Genomic DNA, 19,343 nt, shown 5'->3' with positions numbered 1-19,343 from the left:
TCCCGTAACGCCCAGCGTGCTTTGTCTCGGTGACGCTGCAAAGCAGACGTGTACCTATGGAAACTCCTCAGGTGGAAAGCACTAGATCAAATGTAGATGCATCTGGCATTTTGATAACCGTTGCTAAAAATTCTCCAATTTATATTCCCACCAGCTAGGAATGAGATACCTGATCCCCCGCGCCCCCCACCCCCGTGTATCTATGTGCCCCAAACTGACCGGTGGAAACTGGCGTCATCTGTGTCTTAAACACGCCTCTGTGCTTCTGAGCCATTTGTGTGTCCTTTTCTGTGATCAGTCTACATAGTTTGTCCATTTTTGGATATGGTTATTGGTTCTTACTGATTTTTTTTTTTAGATTTATTTATTTATGCATACAAGAACTGGGGTTCAGGCCAGAGGTGCGGGGAGGTGAGAGGATTCACCAGAGATAGAGTGGGGAACAGAACAGGCAGACTGACTGAGGTACACTGCTGAGGGGAGCAGCAGCCGAGTCAGGAGAGGTCTGCTGCACCATGGGGGTAGCTCCCGGGCCAGCCAGGGGATTGAACTCGTACTGCAGTGGCTGTAATAGCTTCACAGCTTGCGTCTCAACCCCTTGCACCACCAGAGAGGCCGGGTTCTTACTGATTTATCATCCTTTCTCCTTGTCTTATTATTTCTTTGTATTTTTCCATACTGGAATTATTTTTTATATAGTTTTCTTTTAATCTTTCTAATACTTGTGTGATCTTAGTTTTGCATTTCTGTTCTGTTCCATCTGGGCTTTATGCTAGGAGTGAGATAGGAATCCAACTCTCTTTTTCCCAGATGGTTACCCAGTTGTCTCCACACCATTTACTGAATAATTCATCTTTTCCCACAAACTTGAAATGTCATTTTTATCACACACTAAATTTCCACTTCTATGTGAGTGCTTTTCTGCACTCTGTTCTGAACAGGAAATTTGTCTATTCTTTAGACATCGTGTTTTAAAAAATATATTGAACTTTTAAATCTTCATAATTCATAGTGCCAATGCTCTCTTCACCTGCTTTGTCCCATTTGAACTTTAGAACTAATTTGTCCTTTTTAATTGATGGTTTTATTTTTATTTGGATCACATCAACTTTATAATAACTGATGGGGAGTTGACATCTTTATAAAGAGGCCAATAATAATATCAATCTTTATATCCCCATACAGGAATAGATCTTCTAGTGATTCATGATTCATGCTTTCTTTTAGGTCTTTGTAATATTTTGTTTTCTTAATGTACAAGTTCCTGCATGACTATTCTTATATATGTTCATGAATATTTACTCTTTTGGCTTCCTATTGTAAATGGGCTCTTTTCCATTTATGTGTAAAATACATTTAGGATACCAATATTACTTTCTTTTTTTTTTTTTTTAAACTTTTTTTTTTTAATAGAGGCATGTTTTATTTATTTCTTTGTTTGTTTGTTTGTTTGTTTGTTTTGTTTATACATGCACTGGGTACAGTCAGAAGCGCGGGAGGGTGAGAGAATTCACCAGAGCCAGAGTGGGGAGCAGAGCAGGCAGAAGGACCGAAGTACACTGCTGAGGGGAGCAGCGGGCGGCAGGAGAGGTCTGCACACCATGTGGGACCCTCCTCTGGTGGCCGGGGAGCAGCCAGGGATCGAACCGGCGCCGCAGAGGCCGCGGGCAGCTTCGCAACCCAGTGCTCAACGGCTGTGCCACGGGGGAGGCCCCCAATATTACTTTCTATGATATATCAATAAAGGAGAAATATATTTGTGTTGTAAAATAACAAATTACATAATGTATAATTGTGAAACAAAACTCTAGACTTGATTCAGCTTTCACTTGTTTCACTCCTTCTGTTCCCAGATCCCACGTCCCATGTTGTCATCCTGTCTCAGTCTCCTCTGGTCTGAGTCAGTTTCTTAGATATTGTTTTTCGTGACCTTGACAATGTCTAGGAGTGCCAGTCAGTACTTAATGGGCCATTTCTCAATTTGGGTTTGTTTGATCTCTTCTCATGGCCTTAGGCCGGGGTTATGCGGGATCGGGAAGAGGACCGAGGAGGGGCCCTTTCACGCTCCCTGCCCACCAGCACGTGCTGGCAGCATGACTTGTCACTGTCCTGTAGCTCGCACCCCCTTGCAGCCTGGCCCGCTGCTGTGGGTCAGCAGCTTCTTCCCACCGCAGGAGACAGGGGTGGGGGGGGAAGGAGAAGCTCCCTGAACTATGTGGGACTCTGTAAGGAAGCTTTGCTTTTATTAATTTATTCAGTCATTTATATCCATTTGGACTCATGGATATTTATTTTATAATTTGGGTTTAATCCAAAAATACATTATTTTGTTGAAATTGTTCCAGCTTTGGCCATCGGGAGCGCTTTCAGGAGGCTGAGTCCCTCTGACATTCCCACATCCTTCTTTCTTTTGTGCACTTCCCAGCACATGCGGTACTTCGGGTCAGCTTTGTCCTGCCCCAGCCCTACAGCAGCCATTTCTCCAAGTAGCCTCGTTCCCTTTTTCGGTGACTAAGATCTGGGCATGGGGCGTGCTTGTCGCTCGTGGGTGGCACTTCTGGCCCCTCTCAGTGGACAGAGCTAGGAGATGTGCACGTTCCAGCATCTGCACCCTGAAACATGCCTGCTCCTCCCTCAGGCTGTGTACCTTGGGTCTATTTGCATATAAAAATGAAATTTTTATAGGTACAAATTTTGTCCACCTTTCAGCTAAATTGTCTTATTTTTTCATTTCATTTCACAACTCTATGAAGCCAAGACCATTGTCATCCCCTTTACAATAAGGAAACTGAGTCTTCAGGTGATTAACTAGCTTGCACAGATGACTCTCCCCCAGAGATTTCACTGCAAGAAATCTTGCTTCAGAGGCCTGGAAGCCCCGCCTTGTGCTGCCTTCTCGTTACTGACGGCTATAAGGAAGACACTCCTGGCCTTTGGGAGGCTGACCAGCTGCACTCAGCTGGTGACATTAGGACGCTGACCATGGACCCATGAGGTGCCAAGCACCTGAGCGGTAGGAAAACCTCCCACCCGGGACTCGGGGAGGGGAGATACTGGGGCGGGGGCAATGGTGAGGAGCTTGAACAATTGGGAAAGACCACCAGGACTCAGTCCAGAGTGAGTGCCCTGGGAGCTGGGAGAGTCCAGGGTGCTTAGCCCCAGGGAAGGGGTAGCACCAGGCCAGTTGGGAAGAAGCTGCGTGGCCAAGGTCAGATGGTGGGGGATGTCCAGCTGGCTGGTGCTGCGTGGGCAATGAAGTGGGGGATGCACAATCCTCCACTTGGTACCTGCCCCACCCATTCCTCAACCACTGCCAAACCCACCCTCTGCAGCTTAATCCCTCAGGAATCGGCTTAGGTGTGTCACCAGGCCCTTCCTGACTGCCCATCTGTAGACAGGCTGGTGCCTCCCCTGGGTGTCCTCAGCCCCCAGGTCTGAACTGGCTCAGTGCTGCTCTTTCCACCTGTCTGGGCCTGGCTGCACATCTGTCTCCCTCATAAGCCGTGGGGAGCGGGCAGGGTACCCAGAGCCGGTCCCTGCGTGCTGAAGGAGATGCCTGGCTGCTCGTGGGGTGGGTGTTCTCTGAGGACTGGGGGGGAGCAGGCAAAGGGCATGGGAGCATCCTGGCTGCCTCTCCTTGGCAAATGGAGTGAGGGGGCCAATGAGAGAAACTTCAGAATTTACCTCCTAGGCAGATAGGCAGCTTAAGTTCTCTGGCTTGCTGGTCTTCGGGGAGCCTGGCACGAGCGCTATCTAGTCTTGTCACAGTTCAGCTCAGCCCGCGATGGTGACAAGGACTTCCTCCCCAGAGGGCCACAGTCTCCACTGACCACACCCTGAAGCCCAGATGAAGCTGGGCTCCTCAAGAATTTGGGTTGCTGGCCCAAGTTTCTGGCCCTGTGTTGCCTCTCTCCTGCTTGACAGTTTGGGGCAAAGGGTTGCATCCCTCTGAGCCTCACTGAGCACACAGCTGTGGTCAGGACTTGGCACACCACAGGTCCTTCATAAATGGAACCCATGCTAGTGAAGCTAATGCAAGACTTTCCAACCTGAGGAGTTCGCAGGACTTTGTGGAGGCTGTAGGACAATCCCTGTCCACAGTGTCCTCTGTCACCCTGGAACGACACACTGAGAAATCATGCTGGGACCTGAGATGCCTCACGCACCACCATGTCTGCAGTTCCCAAAGCCCTGTTGTCCAAGAAGGGGGCACTCTGTCGGAAAGTGAAGCTAGGAAGGCTTTCCAGAGGGAGGGCACCTGAAACGGGTACTCGAGAATGGTCAGGAGCAAGAAGAGAGGGCGCTCCAGGCAGGGGACTGGCCCTACAAGAGCCTAAGGGAAGACCATCCCCATCTTAATGTCAGCCCCACAGCCTGCTGAGGATCAAAAGGGATGGGGGCTTAGTTTACTCTCTGCCTTGCTCCCCAGAGGAACTGAGGTAGCTTCCAAAACATAGAAGTCTGGGAAGATAAAAAGTGTGGGTGAAAATCAGGTGAAGGAAAAAACCGCAGCAGGTAAAGAAGGTGAAGCCAGTTGGTCCTGACTTACTGGGACCTGGAACGCCTGCCAGAGGCTGTCGTAGGTGTGGCTCTGAGTTCCCTAGTGGCTGAGAAGGAGAGAGAACACCAGTGTCCTGATCCAGCATGGGAGGATGACAACACACCTGCCACTCTGGAGACACACGCTCTGGTTGCCACCATCTCTCGCTGGAAAAAGCGCCCCTCCCCACTTCATGGTTCAGCTCTTCCTCTGCTTCCTGCATGTGGACTGTGCCCTTATAGTTCCTGGATCCCATGTGTTCTAGAACCTTCTCTCCTAAGGCAGGACTGTTTAGTAATCCATTTTAGTATCCTGGCAAGCAGTGACACTAGGAATATTTGTTGAAGAGAGAAATAAGTGAGACTCTTGGTCTCACTTGGTCAGCACAGAAACAGAGATGCGTGTGCATTTCACCCAGCATCTGCGCATTTGGTGAGAGATGTGGGGGCCTCTGCTAAAGGGGAGACAGCAAGCAGAGGCAGAGGATGGGGGCACTGGGCAGACCCAGACTCCCAAGCTGTGACAGGGAAAGAACTTCACTGGCTCCAAGGAGAGGGGATTTGAGTTTGGGGAGTCTCATCTGGGGGCAGCATGGCTTTGAGGAAAGCTACAGGTGAAGCCTCAGGCAGAAATCTTGGCCTTAGCAGAGACGCAGGTGGTGCTGACCAATGTCTGGATCTTCTGTCTTCTTGGGAAAGAGAAGAGGGGCTGAGCTGGAGCCCGGCTGCTGTGATCTGGTGTGAACTGGGGCCTGTGCCCCCTCCTTGCCCACTAGTGATGGCCATTTACCCTGTGGGCAGGAGGAAGATAGGTCTCCCCTCTGGGGATCACAAGTTTGGGGGTGAGGGGCCACAGCCCCACCCCCAATCTTGAAGAGTTCCCTCTGGCCGGTTTTCTCGCTTCTCAAAAGGAGATACCAGGTTGAGGCTGCAGATTCAAGGATCACGTAATGCTACAGACATTACTAAGTCACAACTTAGAACAGGCACGTAGTAGGCCTTCAGGAAACGGTGTCCGCCTTTGCTGGACGATGGATGCCGGAGCAGAGCCAGCGCAGTGCGGCGACTCAGCCAAGGTCACACAGCCGGGGCGCCCGCGACCCCGGCGGCCCGGCTCCAGCAGGCCGGGCTTTGTCTGGTGCCGGCCTGGGAGCAGCGCGCGGGCGCGGCGCGGCGCGGCGCGGGCGGCGGGCACTTCTATTTTGGAGCGGGTGAGAGGGGCGCGGTTCGCAGAGGGGGCTGGGTCCCTCCCCGGCTCCCGGAGCCCCAGCCGCCCTCCCTTCCCACGACCCCTCCCGGGAGGGGCGTCCCGGCGGGTAGCGGGGAGGCGGGAGGGGCGGGCGGTTACCTCATCGCCGCCTCCAGGAGGCTCCGCTCGCTCGCTCGCTCGCTCCCGCCGCCGACAGGGGCGGCGACTCCAGGCGCCTGAGGGACGGAGGGACCGAGACGCTGAGAGGCAGCATCGCCCCTGGTGCCCCGTCCCGCCGCGGGACCCGCGGGGCTGGGAGGTCGCGCCCCGGCGCTGGCGCTGCAGGCGGCGCCCTCAGTGGCGCTGCGGGCCGGAGGCGGTGCGTGCGCGGGCGCGCAGGGTCTGTTCTCGCCCGAGCCTCGGCTCCCGCCGGAGCAGCTCCCGCGCCCGCCGCCGGCCGCCAGCCCGCTCAGCGGGCCGCCCGCCCTCCGGCCGCCCGTCCCCTCCTCGGGCCCGGCCTCTGCGGACTCCGGGGGCGCCGGAGCGCGGCGGGGGGAGGGGGCGCGGCGAGGCCCGGGCGCAAGGGGCAGAGCGCGGGGCGCTCCGCGCGGCGCCGGCCCATGAGGCTTCCCAACGCGGGGCGCGCGGGCCATGGGCGGCAGCCTGCGGGTGGCCGTGCTGGGCGCCCCGGGGGTGGGCAAGACGGCCATCATCCGCCAGTTCCTGTTCGGTGACTACCCGGAGCGCCACCGGCCCACGGACGGGCCGCGCCTCTACCGGCCCGCGGTGCTCCTCGACGGCGCAGTGTACGACCTGAGCATCCGCGACGGCGACGGGGCTGGAACCGGTCCCAGCCCCGGGGGTCTGGAGGTAGCAGCGGCTCTAGGGGTGGGCAGGGGCGTGTGGCAACGTGTGTGTTGGGGAGGTGTGCACGCGGCGCACACGTGTGTGACCACGCAGAGGCCGCAGGTGCCCACCTGCTCTCGGACTGGAGGGTGAATGCGTGTCCTGGTGTGTGTGTGTTTCACCCCCTCTTGCCGGCCTGGAGGCGCCCGAGACCAGGCCCGAGAGGGGTGCTTTTGCAAGGTGGCTTTTCTCAGTGAAGCCTCTATATTTGCCTGCGCCCTGAGGTGTGTTCGGACACACCTTGAGCAGAGGGGCAAAAATTAGGGCCCGACTCATGGGGATCCTTTCAAGGGAGGCCATTCTCTCCTTCCCATGACCTGGGGCAAAAAAACCACTTTACTAATAATCTGCGAAGTTCAGGATAGACCTCGAGTCCTTGGAACTGGGTCCCCCCGAGAGACGAAGACCGAGAAGTCAGGATTTAGCAGGGCTTCCTGGAGGGGCTGCCATTTAACCTGAGCCGGGCGCGATGAATGAGGTTTTCAATTTCAAGGAGCGGCGAGCGCGTTCCAGGTGCAGAGCCCGCGCGCGGGAGCCCGGGCGCCTGGGGAGCACAGCTGCCGCCCATCAGGGTCCGGGCGCCGCGAGCCGCGACCAGCCTCCCAGGTGGTCGCCGGCGGGCGTCGGGGAGGGCGGGGCCTGGCCGGCGCCGAGCCGTGGAAAGCTGGAGGGGCACGCGGGGGGAGGTAGCAGGCGGGCGGCGTGGAGACCCAGCGCCAAGAGGGCTGTGGGCTTCAGGCCGCTCGGTCATTTCCCCCCTGGTGGCCACGAGGACGGCAGCGCTCGGGGAAGCGAGCACACCGGGGTCGGGGGGGCGCGCCCGAGGCCAACGAGGAGTGCGGGCTCAGCGTCCGGGCGCCGCACCGTGCCGGCGCCATCGCTGGGGGCTCCAGCAAGCTCGGCTTCCCGCCCCCAGGAGTGCACAGACCCGAAGGGCTGGAGCCTGCAGGACACGGACGCCTTCGTGCTGGTCTACGACATCTGCAGCCCCGACAGTTTCGACTACGTGAAGGCGCTGCGGCAGCGCATCGCGGAGAACAGGTAGGGGGCAGCCTGGGGTGGGGAGAAGCGGGGCGCCTGCCCGGCCGCGCCGCCCGGCCTTGGCCCGAGGGGCGTGGGTGGGTGTTTCTTCGTGGGCTTCCGCCTGCCCGGTCCGGCCTTTGTGCTTGGTGAGGCTGCAGCCGTGTAGGGTCCTCGGGCCGCGCGGCTCAGGTGTTTGCTGGCCACAGCTGGGGAGGCTCCCGAGCGCACAGACCCACCGGGGGGATTCTCCGGCGTCGGGACCCCCGGCAGAGCTGTTCTCGCCCCTCTCTGGCCCCCAGGCCGGCAGGCGCGCCTGAGGCGCCCATCCTCGTGGTGGGCAACAAGAGGGACCGGCAGCGACTACGCTTTGGACCTCGGCGCGCCCTGGCCGCCCTGGTGCGCAGGGGCTGGCGCTGCGGCTACCTCGAGTGCTCCGCCAAGTACAATTGGCACGTGCTTCGGCTGTTCCGCGAGCTGCTCCGCTGCGCCCTGGTGCGCGCGCGCCCCGCACACCCGGCCCTGCGCCTGCAGGGGGCTCTGCACCCGGCGCGCTGCAGCCTCATGTGACCGAATTGGACGCCGCCGCCCGAGGCGGGGGGAGGTTTGTGGGCATTTGATTGAATAACCCGGGCCCCGGATTGGACAAGGTTGCCCAACTTCTCTCGGATTGGACGGGGCAGAGTCTCCGCCCTGCTTGAAGCAAGTCCCGCCCGCGGCTACGGGCCTTTGTTGGAACCTCTTTGGGCCGCATCAGGCCCTCGGCCCCATTGGACAAGATCAGAGCTTTCTGGGACCTCACTGGGGCAAGACACGTGGCGCGGAAGGGACTTGGCAATGAACCTGGAGGTTCCCAGATGGCTCCTGGGGCTTCGCTGCACAGACTCTTAAGTCGCACCTCCCAGGAGGTAATAAAAGGGGAAACAGTTCAAGTGTCCCTCGCCTTCCAGGAATGGGCGCGAGGAGAGCTGCCAGTGTTGCCCCTGGCAGTTAACCCATTGTGAAATAAGGGCCCCCCAAAGAGTGTGATGGCCCCAAGAAGCAGACACAAGGGACTGGAACAAAACTTTACTGTCAGGCTCTGCAGGGCCGTGGGCCCGTAGGCGGGGGCCTCGCCGGGCGCCCCGCCTCCTCTAAGGCATTCAATAATATTAGTAATTAAATAGCAACGCTCATCCCCCAACCGGAATGTACAGAGGAAGTCCCGTTGTGCCGTGGTCCCGAGGGTTCTAGTCCCGTGAGGTCTGGTCCCCAAGAGGGAAGGGGGGGCGGTTCCCTGATGCAGAGGGGTTAAGGCCACAAGGAGAAGGAACGGGGGACTCGGGGGGCAGTTGAACTGGTCCATCACATCCAGGAGTCTGGCTCGCTCCTGGGGGTAACTGAGTGCAGGGCATGCCAGGCCCCGGGGTCCATGGGTCCAGATGGGCGTCGGGGGCCCCGAGGTGTGGGAATGCGTGAGGGTTTTCGGTCTGGTTGTGTGTCCATCCGGCCCCGTGCCCAGGTCCGCGGGGGCTCCAGGCCAGCAAGGAAGTTCCCAGGTGCGTCTGGCGGGCCTCCTGCACCAGGACAGGGGCTGCCTTCATCGGAAGAGCTAGACAGGGCTGGGCCTCGGGGCGCAGGGAGCCCGTTGGCCATCCGGCAGGAGTCCCCGGGCTGGCCACACTTGCCACCCAGGACACTGAGGGACGAAGAGGAGGAGCTAGAGGAACAGTAGGCCGAGTCAGGAGCTGGAGGGTCTGGGGCCCGAGCCGGGTCAGGGGCCGGCCCAGTGGGGGTCCTGCCAGCTGCAGCCTCAAGGGCCCGGGCGTTGGCCAAAAACTCCTCTTCCAGGCGCTGGAACAGCTGCTGCTCCTGCTGCGGGTCCAGCTGCAGGGGTGTGCGGAAGACGCTGGCCGGTGTGGTGCCCAGCTCTGGACTGGGGCTGGAGCCCTGGGGAGGCCGGAGGGCTGCGGGACTGTGGGAACGGGGAGTCTGGGGGCTGCTCCTGCCTGAGCCCCGCCCGCCCCGTGCTACCCACGAGTGCTGCCCGTCTCGGTCTCTTCGAACCAGCAGCACAGCCTGCTCCTCGCGGCTCTGGCTGCGGGCACGCCGGGCAGGGCTGGGGGCTGAGAGCCGGGCTCCCCTGCCTCCTGGGGCCCCACGGGGCCGCCCCCGATCCAGGCGGTCTCGGGACTGGCTGCGTGGGGCTGGGGGCCTTCTCGGGGAGACCGGGGTGCCTGTGGTCAGCCGCCGGCTGGGCCGTTCTCTCTGAGAGGCAGTGCCTAGGTCATCACTGCGGGCACCGAGGGGGCCGCTCTGGGCTGAGGAGGCTGAGGAGTCGCTGTCCCCGGAGTATCGGCGGGAGCGGGGGTGAGGGGGCAGCTGGTCCCGGGGCCTGGGGTAGGGGAACAAGAGAGAGAGATGGGGAATCACGGAAAGAGGATGGGCCTGGGCCTGCGGCGGGGGCAGGGAGAAGAACAGCGAGCAGGCGGGGGTGTGGTGTGGTTAGCGGGGGTGGGGAGACACCTGTGGTGGGGGGGGCGGCTGGTGGGGGCCGTCATGGGCTTCTGCCCTTCCTGGGGACTTCCAGGGAGAAGTGAGAGATTCCGCAGCAGCTTCCTGCAGCCAGGCCACCCCCACGCCAAGGCAGCGGAAGCAGCAGGGCCTCCCAGGCCCTAAGCTCCCCTGGCCAGGCCTCTGGCTTCCCCTGGGCAGGCCAGAAGGAAGCGGGGTTGGACTGGCCGTCGCCCAGCCCCTGAGCCCCGCCCGAGCTGTGTTGTTGGTTTGGCTGCGTTGCCATGGAGATGGGAAGCCAGGCCGCCCCCACCCACGGGAACTTTTCCCAGGGTGTGAGTCACTCCGGAGCGCAGGCTCCTTTGTCATCCGGGCCAGGGCAGACGCCCCCATCCCCATCTTGGGACCTCATGTCCTGCTTCTCACCTGAGCGGTGTGTCAGGCCCGTCCTTGGAGGCGCGCGAGCTACCGGGTGGCAACTCCGGTCGGGAGCCCCGACGCTCACCCCCGGGGACCGGGCTACCAGGTCGGGGGCTGGGGATGGGTGACACCCTCTGTGGGGAGAAGGTGCGGGCCCTCTGCTGGGCAGGGCGGTGGGCTGTGGGGAGAGGACAGGTGGCCTATGAGGAGGGGAACCGCAGAGGGCGCCCCCTGCCGGCCCCCACCCCACCGGCCCCGACCTGTGGAGGCGCAGCGGCAAGGGTCGTGCTTGTCCAGGTAGTGCTCCAGGGTGTCCCAGCCGCCACCCACGCGCACCATCACGTGGCTCCTCAGCACCTGCGGGAGCCGCCGGGAACAGGTCACGGCCAGTTCTGTGGGCGCACAGCCCCACTGCCGGGGCTGCCGCCTGCCTGCTGGAGCAGCCCCTGCTCTTACCCGCACGAAGATGAGCAGGCTGGAGTCTCCCACGCGGTATTTCCCCTCCGAGACTTTGATCATGGGAAACTGGTCTGGGCAGGTGCAGTGGCCTAAGATCTCCCTCACCTGGGAACAGAGAAGAGAGTTCAGAGGTCAGGGTCAAGTCCCTCCGCCTGGGGCCTGATATCAGCAACTCTGAGTCAGGAGGAAGTAACTTCTGGGGAACAGGGGCATGGACTGTTGCCCCAGACTTGGGTCCGGCCTCCACACTCGACCTTTCACCAGCTTTCCTTTCCCTTCGGCTGTGGGGAGACAGGGAGCTGACCAATGGCGGGCAGGTAGGCAGAGGCAGGCCAAGGTCTGGGCCCCTGATGAGGTACATCCGGCAGCCCGTGGGCCGGGAGGAGCCCCGCAGCTGCCCTCACTCCCCTTCCCCGACTCCGCGGATGAGGCTGAGACCCACAGGAAGCAGGTCACGTCACGGGACATGAGTGCCAAGGGCAGGATTACATCCAGGCGGGGGTGCCACAGACACGTGGGCACAACATGCACACACAGGCCACCTGCCCTGAGAGCCCACATCTGCCAACATAGTCTCCAAGCCGGAAGCTGCCAGGCTGGCAAAGTGGGCGGCTCTACCCACCTCCTCACCACAGCCGAGGCGGAGAAAATGAGCAGGTGGAGCCTCAAGTGACCCTGGCCCAGGGCGGCCGGGGGGGGGGGGGGGTTGGCAGCCTCTGCCCACAGGCATCTGGCTACCCCCCTCCAGGACAGGCACATCATAGTCCTAATCGCCTGATAAGAAGGAAACTGTTGGCCCGGCTGCGGGGGTGTCAGGGACACCTCGGTCCTGGGGGAGTAGGTGGTCCAGCAGCTCCTCTGCTCAGGGGAGAGCTGATAGCTCAGCTCCTCACCGGGCTTCTCACTCCCAGCAGCAGCGCCTCTGGGCTTGGCTTCCCAGATAAGTGATGTGTGCAGAGCCCTGGGGACTCGGGACTCGCTAGGCATTCTCGGAGCCTGGCAGCTTGTCCTGGGCCAAGCACCATAGGTGCCCACTCAACCTTGAACCCCGTGATGGGGAGGCAGCTGTCTGGCAGGGAGGCATAGAAGAGGGGCTCAAATCGTGCCCCCCTGGACGAAGGAATGCGCGGCGTTTATCTGGATTATGCACACAAAAGCGGGGGCGATCATGCAGTGGAGCCCGGGTTCTATCCCAGGCTAGTTGTGCTGTGTGGCCTCACCTAGCACCTCCCTCTCTCTGGCCTACAAGTGTCCTTAGGGCCGGAGATTCCCTTGTAGCTCAAGTCGTGCGCCTTTTCGGGGGGCAGGCTGTCCTGCAGAGACCAGGGTAGGCCCTAAGAGGTTCACGAATCAGTTTCGGCACCAGGTCCGCTGGCCCGTTCCCAGTGCACAGCAGCAGGGGCCCCCGAAAGAGCAGCCACCGCAGGGGACTCACCAGCTCGTCGAGGTTACGCAGGTCACTGGGTGTCATGCGGGGCCCGCGGGCGGGGGCCCCTGGTGCAGTGGCAGTCTCGGCGGTGTCCTCCCCAGCACTGGGGGACTGGGGGGCCGGGGGTGCGGCGCGGAGCTCTCGTTCAATCTCCTGTTCAAACTGCACGAGTCGGGGAGCAAGCAGGCCCAGGCGGGCCCCGCGCCGCGCCACCTCCAGCAGGCACAGCACCACGCTCTTCTCGTTCTTTCGCAGCACCAGGTCCTCCGTCTCGAACATGAGCACTTCGGGCACACCCAGCTCCGCTCGGCACCAGCCGATAAAGGTGGCCACGTTGTCTCGGGCCATGAAGGATCCGGGCGCCACGCTGTGTGCCTGGAAGGCCACCCCTCGGGCCGGGCGGGCAGCAGCCAGAGCTTGGGCAGCCTCCGTGACGGCGTTGGCATGTTGGCACAGGGTGGTGCCCGTGGCCAGTCCTGTCAGGAAGCCATCCCCACCGCTGGGCAGACCGAGGCCATACAAGGCATTGAGCCACTCGGCCAGGTCCTCCTTCATGGCCTCCACGTAGGCCTCGCTTGAACGGAATGGCCGCACGCTCTTAGCCGCCGAGCCTGCGATGCCCGCCACTGGGTCCGCCATGCCCAGGCCGGCGGAGTCACTGTGGGGAGGGACACGGGTCAGGGTTGCCGTGAGACAGGAGCGAGCGCTCAGATCACACTAAGCTCTTGACCACCTGCACCTGCGGGCCACTTGGTGCCAAACGCCGGGCCAGAGCCCCTGTGGCTCAGGGCTCCGTCTGGTCTGTGACATGGGGACGGTTTACCTTTCTCCTGGGACTCCACAGCAGTTGTCATCAGCGGCTTAGTGTCACAGGTGTTTGCTCTTTGGCTTTTTTGAGGGCTGGGGACTCCGGGTAACTTGCAGGAGGGAGGCCCCCATTCTGGTTGCCCTACGTGAGCGGTGAGGAGCTGAGCCCCAGAGCGCCGCGCCTCCCCGAAGACTGGAGAGCAAGTGGGGGTCCCGCCTTCCCGGGGGGTGCGCGCCCTTGCGCAGGGCCGGGGCGGTTCCCACCTCCTCCTGCAAGTTCCCAGGTGCGCCCTGAGCCCCCCCGCAGGACGGTCATGATCACAGTGTCACAACAGTGAGGCCAGGCCGCGGCCGGGGCTGGGGGCGCCGTGAGAGGCCATTGCGCAGATGAGGAGACCGAGGCGCGGCCCGGCCAGAGCTCGCCGGGCCCCGCGGGGCGATCGGGGCAGAGTCCGGCCCCCGGGCCACGCAGCTGATTCCGGGCAGGGGCCAGGCCCCGCCTCCTCCGAGAAGCCTCCGCCGCGCTCCCGGCCGAAGACGCGGGAGCGGCGCGGGCGCAGCGCGGCCTCCGCCGGCCCGGGCCGGGCGCGGGGTCGGGGCCCAGAGAGGGCGCGCGCCGCCCAAGGTCACACAGCCGGCCCCGAGCCCGGCGCGGCCGCCCGGGCCCCCGCAGCGCGCGCGGGCAGGGGGTGCTGGGGGTCGCGGGCTCACCTGGCTCATCCCGCGGCCTCGGGCAGCATCGCCCCGGCGGGGGCCGGAGCCGGGCCGGGCCGCCGTCGGGAGGCGCCGCCCGAGTCTCGGCGCTCCGGGTCCCGCCGCCGCCGGCGCCCGCCCGCGTCTCCGCCCCGCCTCCCTGGAATTCGGATCCGGGCCCGGAGGGGACGGGCGGGGCCAAGGGCTCTTAAAGGGGCCGCCGCGCCGGCCGGCCGGGCGGGGATGGAGGAGGAGCCGGAGCCGCAGACCCAGGGGCGGGCCCGGCCCTCCCCGCCCGGCTGTTCCCCGCGGTCCCGTCCACCTCCGGGCTCCTGGGCTGGGCGGGGCGGCGGCGGCGGCAGGGGCGTGTTGGGCCCTTTTAATTGCACACCCTTCCCCAGCAGGGGCCTCGGGGTGGGAGGGGGCTGGGGGTGGCCCGCATGGCCTGTACCCAAAATGCGCTCAGGAAGCGATAGGGGTCAGGGGCTGCCAAGTCACCTCCGGCTGGTGTGGCCCTTGCTAGGCCAGATAAATGAGGGTGGCGACCTTTCTCCTGGTATTGCGGCCTCGGGGCGAGGGGAGGGCGGCCCCTGTTATGCCCACTCAGCCTCCAGCTCTCACTGAAGGTTTATTTATTTTTGATTCTTTTTTAAAGATTGTTTATTTATGCGTGCAAGAGCTGGGGTACAGGCCAGAGATGCAGGGGTGAGAGGATTCACCAGAGACAGAGTGGGGAGCAGAACAGGCAGAAATACACAGCTGAGGGGAGAGACAGGAGAGGTCTGCTGCGCGGGTGGGTCACCTCCCTGGCCAGGGATCGAACTCGCGCAGCAGTGGCTGTGGACAGCTTTGTCATGCTGATGCTTAACCCCTTGAGCCACCAGGGAGGCCCCCTGAGGGTTTATTTTTAACCCTGAAGTTAAGGGAACCCATTTCTCAGATGAGGACACTGAGGCTCAGCGGAGTAGACAGACAGGTGGCAAGGCCCGCTAGCCTGCCACCTGGGCCTCTGCCCTGCAAGGCCGGGAGACCACTCTGGTGGTCCCACTCTGGTGCCCTGTGGGATCCAGAATAGGGGGTGAGAATAAGCAGCAGCCAGGCCTGGCCGGAGTGGGAGGGTTAATACCCTGTACCCGCTTTGTTTTCAAACTGCAAAGGAGGTTGCTGAGCAGGCTGAGAGGGAAATCCTGCCCCCCTGCTGCTGCTGGCTGGGCGGGACTGGAAAGCCAGGCTTGGTTGGGTGGCAGCCTTGCTTGTCAGGAGGGGCCTTGGGGGTGGGGTGCAGGGGCACTGCCAAACAATAGCCTAGGGCTGAGAGCTTTAATGAAGCTCTTACTGTGTGCCGGTCTTACTCTGTGACCTTGATCTGAAGGAACTGATGAGTCACTTCTATGAGGGACATTCTTATAAAGCCCAAACTGGCATCCAGCCAGGAGAGCAGCTGGTGCAGCTGGGATTTGAGTGATGGTTGTGGGAATACTCAGATTCAAGGATCATGGATCTTTGTGGAGCAGACCTACTGTGTGCCAGACCTCCTGGTGACAGGATGCTCACATGTGTGATCTCACAGATTCCTCACGATCTTTCAAAAGATGCCCAGTGCCCGGGGTGCCCAGGTGATACAGGTCATGCTGCAGCGTCTCCCCTCACTGCAGAGTGAGGAAAGCCGCTAATTTGTGATCGGAATAATATACTTTTTGGAACCTGTGCGCTGAGTCTTTTTGGGCACTGGAAACCAAGAACAAAAAGCAGGGAGCGAAACAAAACCAGCTTTCGGGATTCAGTCTGGTGGGAAGGCTGCACCTGGCCTGAAAACAGGAAAAAATTACTGGGGACAAGAGCGGGGTGGGATCAGGTGAGGGGGACAAGTGGGGTGTAAAGGAGGGTCTGGAATGGGACTGCAGTTTGGAATCAGTGACCAGGAAAGGATGTGAGGAAGGGTAATGTGGTTCTGTGGAAGAATATTTCCGTCAGAGGGAACAGCTAGTGTAAAGATCCTGAGGTGGGCACGAAACTGGTGTGTTCAAGAATAAGAGCAGGGCCTCCCTGGTGGTGCAAGGGGTTAAGATGCAACTGTTACAGGACAAGGAGAGGGGCAGCCCAAACCCCGCAAACCTGCCTATTCTACATGGGTTCTGCCATCCGCCGCATCAACACAAAACAGGAGACTTTTTAATGGGAAGGAACTTTAATACAACTAGGAAACAACACAGGAAAGGCAAAGAGTCTAGTTTCTAAATGAAGCACCCAAAGTTACCCGTCCCCTCGTGGGACGTAAAACTCCATCCAAATGGGATCGGCCCAGAACAAGGCCCCAAAGCCTGCTACAAGTCTAAAGCACCTTCCAGTGGGGACCCACAGAAAAGGGTCACAAACAACCGGACAAGCCCAGAAGGAAAAGAGCAAAATCAAAATCAAGATAGAAGCTGCCATGGTCACCTCCCCACAGGTCTCACCCACATCTGTGTCACCCAGTCCACGACCAAAAGACAAGCGCAGTTTCTTCACGTGTCTCTAGGCTCCATGCGTCTCCTCCAGGTCTCCTGGCTCCATCCTGCTTCCTTCCTTCCTCAGTCTCTTCTGCAGCTTCTCCTCTTCCTGCTCAGCTCCACCCTCCCTTGGGTGGGGCAGGGAACCTCCCCCTTTCCTGGGACCACCCTGTTACAATCCCCCCTTTTAAACCTGACAAAATGTCATCTGAGACTGCATCCCAACCTCCATATATTCGATCTTCATCACCATGGAAATGGTGGCAAAAAGTGAAAGGGGGAATTGTTAGGGGGGAAAAGGATGTCCTAAAGCTAATTCCATACAGGCTTTGTGGACTCCACCCCCACCCCAGACCAAAGCCATCAGGACATTGGGAAAGGCAAATCCCATCACCACCAAAGGGAAGGTGGCTGGGACCTGCGGGTGGGGTTAAGCAGCCAGGTGGATATAAAAGGCAGACACGTGGGCTTTGGTGGGATCCCCCATTTTGGCTCTCCGCCAGCTCGCAGCGTCTGGCCAGCTCTGAGAGTGACTTTGGGTTTCCAGGTCGGCAGATCGGGTAGGACGCATTAAAGACTTTATTTCCCTATTTTCTCCCTGAGTTGTACATTTTCCTTATTTCTTTTTCTCTTGTAAATAAACCTTTTATTAACCCTTTTTTATGTGTGTCTGTAGTAGAGTATTGATAAGTCCCTTTAAAGCACGCGGGTGAGGACCCACAGCCAGGAACCCGTTTAATATCGGGGCTGCTCTATAACACAACCTATGAAGCTATCCGCAGCCACTGCAGCACAAGTTCGATCCCCGGCCAGGGAGCTGCCCACATGGCACAGCAGACCGCTCCTGCCTCGCCTGCTGCTCCCTCAGCAGTGTATTTCGGTCAATCTGCCTGTTCTGCTCCCCACTCTGGTGGACCCTCTCACCCCCTGGCACCTCTGGCCTACACCCCAGTTCTTGTATGCATAAATGAATACATCTTTAAAAAAAAATAAAAAGAATGAGGAGACCCCTGAGGTTGGAGTGGAGGAAGATGGGGGAGGGAGGCCGGGCCTCGGAAGGATGTAGAGCGGAGGAGGGGTGTGACCTGACTTAGGAGGCCGATGTGGTGGGGCGGGCCAGGAATCTGAGCCACGGAGGCGGCCTGGTGTGGCAGTGGGGGTGGTGAGGATCCTGGATTCTGAGCAATCAGGTGTGAATGTAAGGTGAGGGCAGAGTGGAGACTGACTCCCAAGCGCGGAACTGCTGACCCCAGGGGAGGGGAGCACGGGTGGGCCGGGGATCACAGGTTTTGGGATGGATCACTTAAGTGCTGGTGTGGATACTAAGAGGTTTGATCCTAAAATAATCCTGAGGTCTGCTGCTTTTGCGTGTTCTTTACAATTCGGGGAACCCAAGGCTGAGAGGGTAAGTGATGTATGCGCTCAGCAACCGCGCAGGACCGTGACGCCTGCTTTTATCCGCTGTTGCTCTGCAGGGCTCTGAACGCAGGCGTCAGACTCAGCACAGGCCGTTGGTTGGTTATTGGGCAAGATGTTGAACGCCTCGAGCCTGTCACCGTCTGTAAAATGGGACAAGTGCAGTGGACCTTGGACAAGGCAGTCTAGGGGTGTGACCTGAGGGAGTGGAGAGTCACCTCGGAGCACCCTCTTACCAAGGCCAAACTGGGGTCCTCAGGTGAGTGGGTGGCGGAGCTGGGATTCGAGGAGGACTGTTCTGGGAATGCGCTGACTCAAGGTCAGGCATCTTTGTTGCGGAGACCTACCATGGGCCAGATGCCCTACAGTTGAGAAATTTGAAATTTTCGGCTTTCTGCAAGTGTGTGTTCCTTGGTATCCTCGGAGGATTGGTTTTAGCACCGCACCTTCACCCCCCACCCCCGCCCCCGCCTTGATCCCTGGTTGGTTGAGTCTGTGAATGTGGAATCTGCCTGTAAAAAGCCGAGTACTGTTCGCGTGTGTGTTCAGGGCCAACTGTAGTGACATGACAGCTGTGAAGGATGCCATTGGCTCAGTGAAGTCCGGGGGCCTGGGCAGGTGTCCTCTACCACCATGGGGGGAGGGGACGATGGGGACCTCGTTCCTCTCTCCAGTGCCGTGTGGCCCGTGACGGGAAGCCCACTTCAAACCAGACACCAACGTTCTGAATCCAGGACTCACGGCAGGTGTGATGCCCACTGGTGAGGCCAGACTCCCGGCCCAGGTCGTGGACGGCCTTAGCTTTGACCCTCCGTTGTGTGGTGACCCCTAATGTTCCCTGCAGCAACTACTGGATGGGTGGGTTATGGTTCCTGGATTCACCCGACTCTAGAGATCCCCTCTGAATGCGATGTTGTAGCTCCCACAGGCTGCCTAGTCCTTGGCCAGTGCCTACATGGCTGGATCTCTTGCGCCTGCTGCTGGGTGCTAGGTAGCCGCCTGCCTTGCCTTGGTTGCAACTGTCGATCGGGCAGCCAGGGTCTCCATGCAAAGCTCTCACCGGCAGGCCACAGCCCTGGTACTGGGCAGCTTGGGTGCTGGCTGGACTAGCCTGCAGCCGAACGATGTTGTGGTAAACTTCAGGTCTCGGGGGTGTGCACCATGGTTGTTAGGGGTGAGGTGGATGTGACTGGCTTCTTGGAAGGGCAGCCTGAGGCCACAGCAAGCAGGGTGGGCACGTTTTGAGAAGGACAAGTCTTTGCCATCTAGGGCTAAAGGGATTCAGATTTCAGAATACGGAACTGCACCTAAGACAGACTTCTCTTTCTGCCCCTCTTCCGCGCTGGCAACGCGACGACCCACACTGCCGTCTCAACTTTGTTTTCATGCCACAGCCAAACTTTGATACTTGAATTTTTTTTACCCACGGCGGGCAGGTCAACGCACACCCCAAGCAGACAAGCGGTGACTGTGGAACAGAGGC

At 60.0% G+C, this 19,343-nt stretch overlaps 2 protein-coding genes across 3 annotated transcripts; one reads left to right on the top strand and one right to left on the bottom strand.

Annotated features, from left to right (window-relative positions):
• The first annotated feature begins 6,379 nt into the window (after positions 1 to 6,379).
• RASL10A (RAS like family 10 member A) lies at positions 6,380 to 8,911 on the top strand. Its single transcript, XM_037510837.1, has 3 exons — positions 6,380 to 6,598; positions 7,551 to 7,675; positions 7,957 to 8,911. The coding sequence occupies exons 1-3, from the start codon at positions 6,380 to 6,382 to the stop codon at positions 8,222 to 8,224; spliced, it is 612 nt and encodes a 203-aa protein (XP_037366734.1). The 3' UTR covers positions 8,225 to 8,911.
• Positions 8,711 to 14,210, bottom strand: GAS2L1 (growth arrest specific 2 like 1). Of its 2 annotated transcripts, none has more exons than XM_037510835.2 (6): positions 13,974 to 14,210; positions 12,462 to 13,113; positions 11,024 to 11,131; positions 10,828 to 10,924; positions 10,574 to 10,745; positions 8,711 to 10,028 (listed from the first exon to the last, which is right to left on the bottom strand). In XM_037510835.2, exons 2-6 carry the CDS (start codon positions 13,092 to 13,094, stop codon positions 8,999 to 9,001), a joined length of 2,040 nt encoding a protein of 679 aa, XP_037366732.1. In that variant the 5' UTR covers positions 13,095 to 13,113; positions 13,974 to 14,210; the 3' UTR covers positions 8,711 to 8,998. The 2 variants fall into 2 exon arrangements, with proteins under 2 accessions (XP_037366732.1, XP_037366733.1); XM_037510836.2 differs by lacking the exon at positions 13,974 to 14,210 and adding an exon at positions 13,279 to 13,576.
• Positions 14,211 to 19,343: the final 5,133 nt, after the last annotated feature.

This window comes from Talpa occidentalis, unplaced genomic scaffold (genome assembly GCF_014898055.3).
Source record: "Talpa occidentalis isolate TD23 unplaced genomic scaffold, MPIMG_talOcc4v2.1 talOcc4.14, whole genome shotgun sequence".
Lineage (NCBI taxonomy): Eukaryota > Metazoa > Chordata > Mammalia > Eulipotyphla > Talpidae > Talpa > Talpa occidentalis.
This window is presented reverse-complemented; position numbering and strand designations above follow the sequence as displayed.